Raw genomic sequence first — 14,222 nt, 5'->3', positions numbered from 1 at the left:
CAAACTTACTGAGCATTGCGGTGGGTTGACTGTGGCTGGGACATCAGGTGCCCCCCAAGACGCTCTATCACTCCCCTCCTCAGCAGAACAGGGAGGGGAGAAAATAAGATGGAAAAAAAAAAGTGTGGGTCAAGATAAAGACAGTTTAATGAAGCAATAGTAAAAGTTGCAAATGCAGAAGCATAGGAAAACAAAAGATGTTATTTCCTACTTCCCATCAGCAGGCGATGTTCGGCCACTTCCTGGGGAGCAGGGCTTCAGTACGTGTGTAGTGGTTGCTCCAGAAGACAAATGTTGTAAATAACAAATGTCCCCTCTCTCCCTCCTCCTTTCTCTTAGCTTTTGTATCTGAGCAGATGTCATATGGTATGGAGCGTCCCCTTGGTCAGTTTGGGTCAGCTTTCCTAGCTACGTCCCTTCCCATGATCTTGGCCACCCCCAGCCTACTGGCGAAGCAGAGGGGAAGGCTGGAGGGACAGCCGTGATGCTGTGCGAGCCCTGCTCAGCCGCAGCCAAAATACCAGTGTGTTATCACCCCCTTTGTAGCTACCGCTACAAGCACAGCCCTATGGCGGCTGCTACGGGGCTCAGCCAGACCCGATACAAGCGGGCACGCAAGTTCTTTCAAGCATATCAAGAAACTCTGCTTTACAGCTGAGCTTTCCAAGATAACGTTACAGTGTTTATTTTTTCTCCTGTTTCTGCAAAGATCAGAAATTTTACTGCTCTGACACCTCTTCCTTCAAGCACATGCAGTAAAAAGGGAGATGCAAGGAGCCTCAGGTGAGCTTTGCTGTACAGACCAAACCCAGAGCTCAGATGTGGGAGCTGGAAGACCCGTTATCAATTCTCACATGTGAAAGCACAAATGATTTCTGAGACTCAGGGTATTAGCTATGCCCAGTGTTGAATTATTGTTAGTTTGAACAACTTCCCAGAAGCTATGGGAAGTGTCTGCAGTAAGAGCCAGCCTGAAGCATAAAACTCCAGCACAGCTGAGCCCTGCAGAGCGCTATCACATAGGATGTGCTTATGGGTTTTTCCTGACTTTCACCCCAGTGAAAAAAGAAATCATCTGCATCCTGTGGAAAGGATCAGCTGCAATCACTGAGAACAGAGAGCGCACAGTGGGTTAATGCACTAGCTTTTCACATCTAGAGATGTGGATTCAAGTGTTATGTTTAGGTCATAAATAGAAAACTAGTGCGATCCTAGACCTTAGCTATACATTTCACGTTCACAAGATTTAGCCTTCTCTACTCAGAAAAGACTTAGGACTTGAAAGAGCTGAAGCTTCATAGAATCAGCTAGAATAAATGGGGAAAAGTGTTGGGAAGAAAGCATAATATGTTTTGACACTACTGATGACTATACATTTGCTAAGCTAACTCCATGTATGAGTATTACTCTTACAACCATATTTTAAAAGAAAAAAGACTGACAAAAATCAAAGGATGCTAATGAAGTACAAAGATGAATGTGAAAATATTCTAGTAAATGTGGGATTTCTAGCTCACAATACCTGAGGGGTGGGTAGAGGAGGGAAGAAACCTGTTACTAATAACTGCCTTTAATTGAAACAGTAATGCAAAGCTTTCTTTAGAACAGACTACCCCACAGCTGAAAACAACTACACAACACACTACAAAACAGAGCTGCCAACTGTGCTCTAAAAAGCAATGTCCCTTTGCTCACCCTCCAAGGTTGAGACTAAACACCTTGGAATATGAGCTTTTAGTACCAATTTAATTGGCTAGTTTAATCCTCCCCAACAGAGTGAACTTTTCTAAAGTAGATAACACAATGACTGATATTTCTACATGCAAACTTGCTTTATTTCCAGTTTCAGAGCTGTGCTGGCAGTCCATTTCTCTATTGTCTTCTTTATTTCTCATAACATTCTCATTACTTTTAGACTCAGTGTTTTCTGGATTTGAGAAAGCTGTCCATAAGTGTCTTCAAAATTAAAAGCAATGAAGGCATTTACTGGTGTCTAATAAACCTAAGATAAGGCTCTTCCTTTGCATTAAGGGCAAAAGAATGCTGCCTATAAATATTTGCTCTTATACAAACCACTTCTGTATTTACAGAACAGTGTTTTTACAAAGTGAAATGCTGCAGACTTCATTATAATCTAAATAGGCATCACTATTCATGTTTTACTTCCAAAAGGAGGTATCATTCCATGCAAACTTTGCACATCTTGGTACTGTAAAATGGGAGGGAAGAAAGATGCTTTTAGAACATTTTTTTCTCCTCCCCAGTTTACACAGGAATGCAGTTAAATGACAGCAAAGGTGGGAAGGAGACAATATTACACAAGTTGCAGTTGTTGTAAAATAAACAGAATAAGAACTATTGTTAAAAATACTGAAGAGAAATAAAGAGGAAAAAAATGTTGCTAGCATGATTATGTATGTTTAATATGACCTTTCCCCACCTTACTATGAGTTAAAAGCAATTTTTCTTGTGCATCAGTATTTCCTAGAGAAAAATGCCACAAAAATATTTGTAAAAAAGTCTGGTAAGAGATGCGTAAGAGAGGAAACCTGACTTGGAAAAATATGAAGTGGGTGGTTGTCATCAAACTGAGCACTTCCAAAGCTCATTCCGTACTGTCGTACATCGGAACAGGAGATCTCAGAAGAGCCAGTATTGCTATACCTGCACAGGCCATACCAAGTATTCAGGGAGACAGGTAAAAAGAAGTGAGGAAGGAGGAATTTCCTTATGCTTTTAGTTTACTAGAATGTAAAATTTATGTAGCACCAGCTTAGACTTCAGCAAAGATAATAAAGAGAACAATTTTAACTCCTGTTAAAATTTACATACCTGAGTGACACCATGTTTCCGAGCTCTGCTGGTAAACTGCGAATTTTGTTAGAGGACAAGTCCAGATATACCAGATTGTGAAGCTTGGCAATGTCTGAAGGAATACGGGATAAGGAATTGTCACTGAGATGCAAAGCTGTCAAATGGGTCAGTGTCCACAATGACGAACTTAAGCTTCTCACTTTCCCTGCAGAAGGATGGTACAAGAGAAAACAGCACATTTAAAATACATAGGTTTATCAGTAACTACACATTTTGTAAGTACGGGGAGGGGCAACTGGAGGGGGAGTTTAGTTTGGGTTTTGTTGTGTTTTTCATTATTGTTGTTTTATTCAACAAAAAATCCATTAACCACCGAATCTATAGATCAAAAAAATTCAGCAATGCATAAGAGAATGTAAGGAGCTGCCAGGGATGCTCAGATTGCTTTCTTCCAATTCATATTTAAGTTTTAAACATCTGTCTTTCTCAAGTTCCATACAAAAAAAGATGTATTTACTAAATGACCATGAATTCAATAATTAACAGAGGTCTAAGATACAGATTTTTTTTCAAATATAGTTTGTGTTTGAGATAAAAGATACTCTTCAGTTTGCCCATTATTTCTACGCAACATCTTTCAAACCAAAAATCTTTATTCTATGGCATTAATCCAGGCAAGAACAGATAGAAGCACTATATTTAGGGTGACTAAGATGCTTAGTTGAGAACATGGATTTCCATCTGGCATTCAACTAAAAGCTGCACAAACTATTGCCAGATATTTAAAAAAACGGTATGATTTTTGTATAAACTGAAGGGTGGAAACATGGCTTTGTGTGACAGAATCAAGATTTTTACATTGCCGCATGCAAGGAATGTGAGATATCATCAGAAGGTCTCAAAACATTTCTTCTTTCCAAGATTCTCCCCCACGCCCTGCCAGGAGTGGATCCTTTTTCATTTACAGAAGTCATCTCACTGTACCAAAAAGCATTAAAAGAGTACTAATGCCAGTTTGTCCAAGGGAAAAAGTTACTTGCAATGGCCTTTAAAACCCCCACAACTCACCAATATTAAGAATGGTCTGGTTAATATTATACCAACACACCCCCTTTGTAGTTCCTTTACTTAAATGACTTTCTCTCAAAATAAAAGTAGTTGTATTTACTGCCTGGGGAAAGCTATGCTGATATATGTGTAACTGGGACTCAGCCCCTGGTAAAAAAAGGTTTAATACAGATATAATTTCCAGTGAGCTATATGAAAGTGAGTGGCATAAAAAAGCCTGCAGTGAAAAAGCTCAGTGATTTAAATGAGAGCAGTTAAAACATTTGTGGCTTTCTGTATTAGATGACAAAGTATTCTGCAAGGAAAAGACAGCATGAACACTAATAAAACAAAAACATTGTCACATTTTATTTTGCAAGGCAAATGCATACAGCTCTTAAAAAGGATTCATGCTACTGTAATGCTCATTAAGACATCTTCTGGAAGGTTTTAAATACAAATCCATAGTTCTTTGCATTTTTAAAACTGAATTAACACCTTCCCCCCACAACACACCCCAATGCAAACAGGTGACTGTGATCAAAGAAACCCTTGTAGCTGAAAGGATTTCCAGCCAGCATCACTGATCCATCCTTTTCACTACCTACACCCCTCTTGGCTGGAATCAGTCTATAGTGAGATTACCAAGCATGAAAGGAAAGAGCCATCGCTTAATGCATTTCCTGTGCAGAGGCAGCAGATGTCCAAGTGGATATCCAAGCCTAATGCTGATACACAATGCTGATTCCTGAAGCAGCCTTTAACTAGGTTTCTGCATCTGTAACCTTCAAGTAAAGAATGCTATTCACATGTTAAGGCACGTGGCCCTTGAAGCAAGACACAGATTCAATGATCTGGACGGAAAGCCTCTTCACAATTCAAAGAATTCTGTTTCTATTCTTCCTTCCATAAATTTTTCTGTTGGGCAGTCATTTAGAAATACCACATGGCAATTTTTGCAGTCACTTAAAGAACTGCCATATTTAAACAAAATTTCAGCATAAGTTTACAATAACACAAAATTGTTTTTGAATTCTTAAAATATTTGCTTCAATTTCCTTGTAAACACACTTATGTAGCAAAATCAGAATTTACTCTACAAATCAAAAGAGACTCATGTCCCACACCAGTTAGAATTCATGTTTATGAATTCTGAGCATTATCTTCTTTTCAAGAAAAGATCCAAAAGTCAAAGAGTAACTCAAAGCTAGCACAGTTCTCGGAGGGGTTTTTAATTTTTTTTTCTTTAAATCTCAAGAACAGAGCAAAGATTTACAACTGCTTTTAAACTGAAAACTTCTGCTTCAGTAGAAGCTATACTGTCATAGACTAATACAACATTGTTGTTACATTACTTGAAGTAACAGCATATGTCTATATATCAACCTGAACTTCACCCTCTTCTCTTTGACAAATTAGATCTTAAATCCATGCTTTCACCCTCCCCATCTTCTTAAAACACAAAAAGCTCGCATCCATATCCTCATCTTCCCAACCTTTAGGATTCCCCACCTGCCTCAACTTACCCCTCCTATAGCTCCCTATGTTATCCCAACCTCTGCCCTTGACACACTCAGACACTGGCAGCTGCTGCATTGTTGTGCTGGCTCACTTCAAGGCAGGTAACTCCACTCCAGACTTCTTGTCCAAGATCATACTACACAGGCTACTCTTAACTTGCAACAAGTTCAAAACCCAAGACCATTCCTCAGTTTCTTACCACTTATTTCCAACTCTGCCCAGTGTGATTTCTTCCCATTAGCTGCTTCCTCTGAGGACATAATTGTGTACATCCTCCGTGGATCAGGTGGATCGTACTTTTCCTTGGGCATTCCTGTTGAAACAAAAAGAAAATTAAGTGATTAAGGTATCATATACTGAGAATTCTTTAAAAGGTAATTTCTGTTTCAGTTAAATGTCACATTGGACATTTGCTCCAAATACTTTCTAAAACTTCAGATAAAGATAACCCGTGCTCATTTACAAACTTCACCAAGTGGGAAAGACTGCTATAAAAGAGAAGAACACAGATTCCTGATACTCCTGCAATGGAGGACGACATCCTAAGCCCCCACCCAATAACTTAACAAAATCTGTACACCATCATAAACATTGTGCCCTGCCACCTTTCATGAGTATGTCACCGTGTCCTTCAAAATCAATCCATTCTACTGCAGGTTCTATGTTCTTCAGCAATGAAACTTCAGAAAGTGATCACCATCACCACCACTGGATTCTCCCTCATATAAACTATAAAGAAAACATTTGCTAATAACTCTGACTATGTATCAGTCCTAGGTTTACTGCAATTCTTAACTTTTCACACAATTCAGCATCCAAGAAAAGAATTAACGGTTCACAAAGATCCGCAATTCTTTAAGCCTGCAAAAAGACAGCATTTACTCCAGCCCTCATCCTACTCTTTTCAATCTGAAAATATTGTACCCAAAGTAGACCTTTCTATCACTTTCTTCAGCCAGGTGTTTAACACTGAAACATAACTCCATTTCACTCTCTTTCACACCATTCCTGGTAAGTTTACGATAAATGTTTTTTCTTGTCTCTTTTTACCATACCCAATCATGGACTCTGAGAGAGAAATAGCAAAAATTCCTCTCCGAAAAAACCTCCTTCCTTTCAAAAACAACCTCCTTCCAGCTTTCCTGGACATCAACATACTCACAGTGTTTCACTGCAAGGGTGGGAGGGGAAGTAATTCCTGGCTCCATAATAAAGCCCTGTGCCATAACCCTCCCTGTACCATGAGCTAGCTCTCCTCTGTCCCAGGAGAAATACATCTGGGTTTTAGTCAGTTTAAGAGGAAAACCAGCTTATGTAGATTTTAAATAGATAAATAAATTTAAATTTTAAATTTATTTAAAACAAACACATACGTTTTAAATTTATTTTGAATAAATAAATGAATACTGTACTGACTTGCAAATTAGCTGTATTTTCAAGTTACATAGGACTTCCAATATAAACTGCATTTATCACAAATAAGAGCAATGTTTTTGCACTGCCCTACATATATATAAGAGCTTTTATAGCAAAGATTTCACTATCTTAAGCTATCACATCCAAATACATACAGAAAGGCACAAGCAACAAGCTATAGAACTATTTATATGAAATAAGAGAAATCAAAACAATGCTAGCTCAAATCACGTTTACAAACATATTATAAGCAACACCGCGCAATTATTAAGCAAAACACATTACAACAACCTTATAATACTAGCCAATAACACTCAGTACAGAAGATGCCGTGCTGGTGAATATCAAGAGCACACCTACCTACCAGGTCTTCTAAGACTTTCTAATTTTTTCATAACCCTGGACAAAGTGAATACATCAGAAAAATGTGTAATTATATAGAGAATGAACAAAGAATAACTGTTAATAAATTAGAGCATCAACCAAACATTATCTGTACACTGAATTTACTGAAAAATGTTTACTCCACCTGCTAAATAAACAACAGAAAACTCTAAAAAACTTTCAGCTAATTATGCACCTTGATTAAAACAAAGCTTTTAGAGCCCACAGGCTTACTTTAATACAACAGCTCTTTTACTAATTTACACTCCTCCCTCCTTTTCCCAATCCCACAACTGGTCAAAACCAGATATCTGCAATGAAAAGAAATTCCCCTTTAAAAAGTGAATTGTGGGTAAAAGGACGAGATTATAAATAGCAGCTGGGTGGAGCTCCTTGAAGAATGAAGGCACTTGAGCACCCAGGGTACTGGAATCACCAAGTGTAACACTTTCTTCTTCAAACTACGCTAATTAAAGGAGATAAGACTGGACTATAACCACCGGAAAGGTAAAAGCTTAACTTCTCCCTACAATTACCTATACAACTAGTACAATAATATATAGCAAAGTAATGTATAAAGCATCCCTTCTGAAATTGCTGTATATAATTATATAAGATCCATGCCATATGGGAATGCTCCAGTTTGTCAGGAAACATTTACCTTCCTTGGTCATTTGATGCTTTCTCCTCCTGCAGCTCCCTGAATTAATAAATATGTTCCAATTTTTCAAGAAATGAAGCAGGTATACTAGAGACAGAAATCTCATTCAGTACAGAAACACGAACGTTCCCCAGAGCACACTCAATCACATGCACTAATTAACAGCTTTGCTGGTACCAGCAGCATATCACTCCTCACTACCAAAAGAGGATGACATACTTTTCCAGTGGGTTTTTGTTAATGTGTGCTAAAACAATTATAGAGATTTAGGCATTTGAGGTTTTAACAGTGGATTCTGGTGACCCCATGTTCCCAGTCCATCCATGGCATTGCTCTCCCTCTCGTTAAAGTTCCTCCTCTTGGTGGTTTTCCCTCACTGCTGCATCTCACAGTGGATGATTCCCTGCTATTTAGGATTACCAGGAGGAAAAAACAAACAAACAAAAAACCCCACAAAAAAACCCAGCAGCAAATGCTCAGGAGCTTCCTGGCTCCTGGTGACCGGCAGCATCGCTGACATGGGCCACACCAGAACACCAAGGATACTGTCACACCCAGTGTTAGCGCATTGTTATCCATCAGGTAGAGCTGGAGAGTTCTCAGGGTCTGCCAGCAAGGCTAAATTTGGGTCACATTTCACAGGGTATCATAAAACACAAGCACAATACCTTGAATTGCATTTCAAAACTTCACAGCATGGAGTAGTTCAAGAAAATCAGCCTCTTTCACAAATCACTCTCTCTCCTCCTCTCTCCACCTCTCCGAATCCAAAGCTAGAGCCTGCTGAGCTGCCACAGTCAAACGGAAATGCTGAGGTAAACGTCAGATTAAGAGATACAGTTTTGTCAGACTAAAGCCATTTTCAGTCAGACCCACAAAATGGAGTTGAACGACCTCAGAGCCACTGAGAACTGCAGCTTTAGACTATCGTGACAATAATTTTCAAAAGAGCTCACACCACCTGTAGCTCTCAGTGGTGCGCGCAGTGGAAGCGCCACCGGACGCCAGACTGCCACCACAGGCAGCGAGTCAGTTCGTGAAGGAGAACACCTTTAAAATGTGACATGGATGCCCAGAACACACCCCTGACTATGTACCTTTAATGAAGAGGACGTTTAAATATGTTTGAATGCAAATGAAATGGTTTACTTTCTTGTACCAGGTTATTAAAATTGTTATTTAAATAGTTGTAACAACAGAAGAGCTTCAGCATTCAAGAGGAGCGTGGCTGGCCATTCCCAGCCCAGGTCACACAGTCCCAACACAGAATTAACACCCCCCTACCCCAAAGAAACTGAGCTAAGGGGGGCCGATGAGGTCCGCAGTGCCGAGGGTCCAACACAGGGAATTAGACAGATCTCGAGCCTTCAGCGCAGGCGCGGGTTTAAGCCCTTGTCTGCACAGAGGGCACTGAGGGAAAGGCAGCGGCCGGGGCGAAGACCCTTCAGGGAAAGGTGCAGGGCGAGGACGATGGGGGTCAGAAAGAGAAGAACACACCTGAAGGCTGTGAAGCCAAGGGAGGGCAACCTGTTAGAAGAGCTGACAAAGTCGGCTAAGACAGCAGGTGGCTGATGGAGCGCAGGCCCTGGCTTCACTCAGGAGCACGCCACTGGAGACAGCGCCAGTGCTCGCAGGTTGAGGTGCGCCTGCCCCCGCTGCCGCTTGTCTCTCCACGTTAAAGCATCGAGTGTGGTCAGGCGACGAGCAGCCGGGCGAGGTGACGGGTTAGGGAATGCCCTGGATGAGACAGCACAGCTGCCGGCAGCAGGTGAGCGGCCGTGCTGGGCTCCGAGGCGCGCTCAGGGCTGCAGCACCGGCACCACTAAAGGCCTGTGCCCGGTGCCAGCGGCCTGGCAATGGCGACGCTGCCTGAAGGCCCAGCCTTTCGGCTGCACCGCTAGCTGCGTGAGACCGAAGAGTCCAGAGCCTTGCCTGACCAGACTTCTGAAATGGTAAGTCTCTTAGGCTATAGCATGTGTAAAGTGGAAGCTGGACTACGCGGCAGTTAATGCTCCAGATGACTGTGTAAACTACCAATAAATAATGCCTCTTGAACGGAGAAAAGATAGTCTGCCTTGAGTGACAGGGCAGGAAAGATGATGGTTTTTTTCCTGTCCTTCCCTTCTGCTGGTTTTATGAAATTGAAACACAGTGGGGAGAAGGCTTGAGACTAAGCAGTAAGTTAAAACAAAACCAAACGAGAAAATACCACAGCATTCTCTGTTTCCTGAAGTGCCTTCTATAATACCACAGATAAACTAACTCTGTTTCAAAACTAAATGTATTAGACAACTCCTGTAGGCCAAGTACCATCGATCCTTCTTTATGGTATTAGCTTTACTATAAATGCAGATATCAAGTTTGCCCCCAAAGCTCTCCTAGAAACACCAGCTTCTTCCATATCAAAATTGAAATTAGCAAAGAAAACTTAAATTCTAAAACTTTGTAGAAAACAATGAACAAGTGAGAGCAGCATGGGTTAGTGTTCAGACACAATTTTATCTGATCTAATCAACTACTCTGAAATAAATATTTCAACATTTACTAAGCAGCCCCTACAAATCCCATTTACAAATACACGAGTACCTTTAGAAATGTCTCAAGATCACTATGCATTACAACTCTGCTTCTGAAACCTCTTGACACATTCATGACTTGACTTCCCCACCCACCCCTCACTTGATATTACTTATCACTAATAACCTGATATAACCAGGAAATAGCCAGGAGGAGGAAGTAAACAATGCAGCACCACACCTGATCAAATGCAGAATTACCCAAACTTCTTACTTCAAGTAAAAACAGCGAATAAACTATACAAATCTAAATCTAACAAAGTCACAAGTAAGAAGATAAGTATATTTTCCACTTATTGATGCAGTACAGTATTACTTGCAAAATAAATTACTTTTACGGTGCTGAAAAGTAGCAGGATAGAAAGCAATCTACAGTACTTCCTATTAATTATAAGCCATTAAGTTGCTCAGAGATTCCATACGAAAATGACAGCACATATGCGATTCTTTCTTTCTCCAAACCCAAATACCGGAAGCTCATCCCACACCATTTATTTGTAACATTGTGCCTTTAACCATGAAGCTCTTTTCCAAGCAATCCAAAGCTTCCTTTGAAAATGGCTTCCAACAACTCCCCTGACGTGTTAAGTATTTTTTGAACTGACTGACATGTCTTGAATTCAAAGTTAATTTAGGATCCTCCTCACCCCCGACACTAGCCACTTGCACCGTGGTTTTTCAATGCATGAAGCAGAACTAAGCTGGCCCTGCTGCAGTTCCTTCCTCCCCAGGACTGTGTATTTCCACTTCACTCTTGCATCAGCACTGACTTTTGTCTGATAACAAAAGGAGCTGGTGAAGAGAATTAAACTGCCCAAAAGCTAAGGGGGAGGAGGAAAAAAAAATATTTGTGTATTACAACTAGCTTCCTGTATTATTATTCCTGTATAGCACTAATGTATGTGGGGGCTTGCAGCACAGCTGTTTACAGGACTGAAATTAGGACAACAACATAATTGTCTTTCTGGCCACACCTACCCAAAATCTCTTCTCACGCAGCAGGAAGCAGAATCTTGCTTCCAACTACCCTCACCCATATATCAGTTAAATAGTAACACGGAACAAAGTCTGAAATCCTAACTGAAGGCAAAGTACACTGCTTTTTAGATAACTTAAAGTTGTAGCACTTCTAGCAATGTATAGGCTAATCAGAAATGTTAATCTGTATTTAAAGGGTTAATCTCTACCGTTGAGATTTATCCAAATGAACAGAAATTACTGCTTTAAATTCCAGACAGTGACCCTCTTCAAAGGGAACAGAAGCAGATCTAAAAAATAACTACTATGGAAAAAAAATTAAGGTAATTTCATAGTGTTGTATTTAATTTTTCACTACAAAAATTAAGATTTGCTCATTCCACTCAAAAGACCCACTACCATTCCTTTAAACAAGTGCTTGTCAAAAACGAATCAAGCTTGCTGCTTTCACTTCCAGTCACTGGTGGCCTTTTACTCAGCAAGTACCAAATTTCTACAGAAACCTAGTAACATTTCAGCTTGAAGTACAGGCAAATGAAGCAACAACCCTGTGTAAACAGGCACTGTCCCTGGCCGGGATGACACAGTGCAACATCTGTCTTCTCACAGAAAAGCAACAGCAGCTTGAACAGGCTTATGATAAAGGTCAGTCCCTACAGAATCCACGCACTTGAACTGATGAGTTGAGTCAATGACTGTATTTGTCCTCAGTCTATACCATACATGAACAACTAGATAGTCATCTTAATAATGAAAAAGGATGGAGAAAATATTCATAGGGAAGCCAACACGATAAGGAAGTAAGCAAGTACTTAACACATCCCAGATAAACCTCAAGTCTCACATGAAGTAAATTCCACGTACTTCAGCTAAACTCTTATTTAAGATTATTAGGGACCATCCCACCCTCCAGACATAAAACTTAAGCTAGAGAATTAAATGCTTTTTCTGTATGCCTAATGCTGTTTCTACAAAGCTTTCTTAATTTCACGTCAGTGTTATTTCTATCAATGTCTTATTTTACAAAAAGATCTTAACACACACCCTCAGTTTTCGATATCCCAACTACTAGCAGGTATACAACATAATATGGAAGAATACCTGCATCCTGCTACCAGATACAGTTTCTGGGTTTATTTTGCTACAATACATAACCATGCAAGTAGATAAACCAAAGTTCAGAAATGCAGGTGTAAGCCACTACCTAAAAGAACAATCTGAAAGAATGAAAGCATCCTCAAAATAGAGGATTCCATACTAAAGCACATCAGAACCAACATTACAAATATTCTGAAGCTGAATAAACAGAAATTTGAGGACTTGCCTATCTATTGAAATACCACTTACATTTAACTTTGTAGGAGTGAACAAGATTGCTCTACTGAAATATACAAACAACAGTGCTGCAAGAAAAACAGATTATTTTTTGTATTGTTTTTTCCTACTAGTATGCTACTTTTAGGTAAACATCATGTCTGTTGTGTAAACATCTATTATTTGTTGTCTAGGGCAAACACTCTCGGCATTTCATTTTTAAAAGGCTGTTCAAGTAATATTTTTTTTTGTACAGTAAGTATATAGCATTGAAAAAATAAGACTAGGAAAAATCCGACTGGGAAATTAGCTAAAGGGTAACACCTGAATTTTTCAGAGTACATGCTGTGAATTAAAAATTTCCTTTTACCTAGTCTGGCAACGGATGGCATGTAACAGCTGTGTGCACAGGTAGAACTGTAGCAGCACAGGGGAGCAGCACAAGAATGACTCCTCAAACACTCCGCACCCCAAGAAACTCAACTATAACGTGTTATAGTTACGTGGGAAAGTGTCAAGAACCCTTTAACCTAATTTATAGCTTAATGTTGGAATAATCTAAATTAAAAAAATAAAAATGCTGTTGAGTCAACACAAAGTCAATTGATTCATTCCAAGTGCTTTTTCATTTGGTAGGATCACATTTTAGTGGCTGTTAGCATATTAAGATTTAATGGCTTCATCAGCAAACTAATGCTTCTTCATCATATTTTGAGGACTTCTAAAACCAGAATTTTACACGACTGCCAATACAAAACCACAAGCTACCCTTCCATTTTTTCAGACTTAGATAATGCAGTGGGATGTGAACATGCATTACAACTATGTAATAATAAATACAAGATACTGATTAAGCCAATACACATTAGTTCATGTGAATATATCTGAAACATAACTAATCAGATGAGTTATTTAATTTTGCATATATAAGTTCTACTATGTGACAAATTCTTTAATATTCTTCAAAAAAATCTATAGAACACTAGAAGTTCTGTAAAACCTTTAATTTAGCCTAACTGACTAAAATGAGACATACCCCCCCCTGAAATTTAAGAAAAGCAAAACATCACAGTTCCCATCAGCTGGGCCAAAAATGTCAAAGGATGTATTTGCTGTTTTCAAATCAGGGAGACTTGATTAGAATATAGAGCTACACAGCACTCACTTGATCAGGCTTTAAATTTTGTTAAGTCAAAAAATCAGTCAATTCATATTTTTAAGAAGACCATATTATCAAGTCTTGACCTGCAGATATTTCAAATTTAATTAAGATTTCTTTGCTGTTCTTAAACACTTGTTTATAGAAATACAAAAGGGCTGGTTACAAGGTGTGTGGCAGGGCCATGTACCAAACCTCTACTTCTCCTCCTGCCCAACCTGCCACCCCTCCACTCCATTTGCAGTTACAATTTGCTACCCGATGAGCAACCTGCAGCCCAATATTTTAATGGTGTAACCCCTTAAACCTTGGAAGCCATGAAAAAGTTATTTACCATTGTTTCACTAGTGTA

The 14,222-nt window shown here is 39.5% G+C and overlaps 1 protein-coding gene across 4 annotated transcripts in view; it reads right to left on the bottom strand.

The window, feature by feature from the left end:
- The window catches only part of CNOT6 (CCR4-NOT transcription complex subunit 6), a 35,393-nt gene that overhangs the window by 14,608 nt on the left and 6,563 nt on the right, over window positions 1-14,222 (bottom strand). For all 4 annotated transcript variants that reach the window (XM_037397084.1, XM_037397086.1, XM_037397083.1 and 1 more), the window contains 2 exons: window positions 5,582-5,695; window positions 2,833-3,019 (listed from right to left, as the gene is read on the bottom strand). In XM_037397084.1, the coding sequence (XP_037252981.1) occupies window positions 2,833-3,019; window positions 5,582-5,695 (301 nt within the window). The remainder of the gene's footprint in view (window positions 1-2,832; window positions 3,020-5,581; window positions 5,696-14,222) is intronic.

This window comes from Falco rusticolus, chromosome 8 (assembly GCF_015220075.1).
Source record: "Falco rusticolus isolate bFalRus1 chromosome 8, bFalRus1.pri, whole genome shotgun sequence".
Taxonomy (NCBI): Eukaryota; Metazoa; Chordata; class Aves; order Falconiformes; family Falconidae; genus Falco; species Falco rusticolus.
The sequence above is the reverse complement of the archived record's forward strand: the minus strand, read 5'-3'. Positions and strand labels throughout refer to the sequence as shown.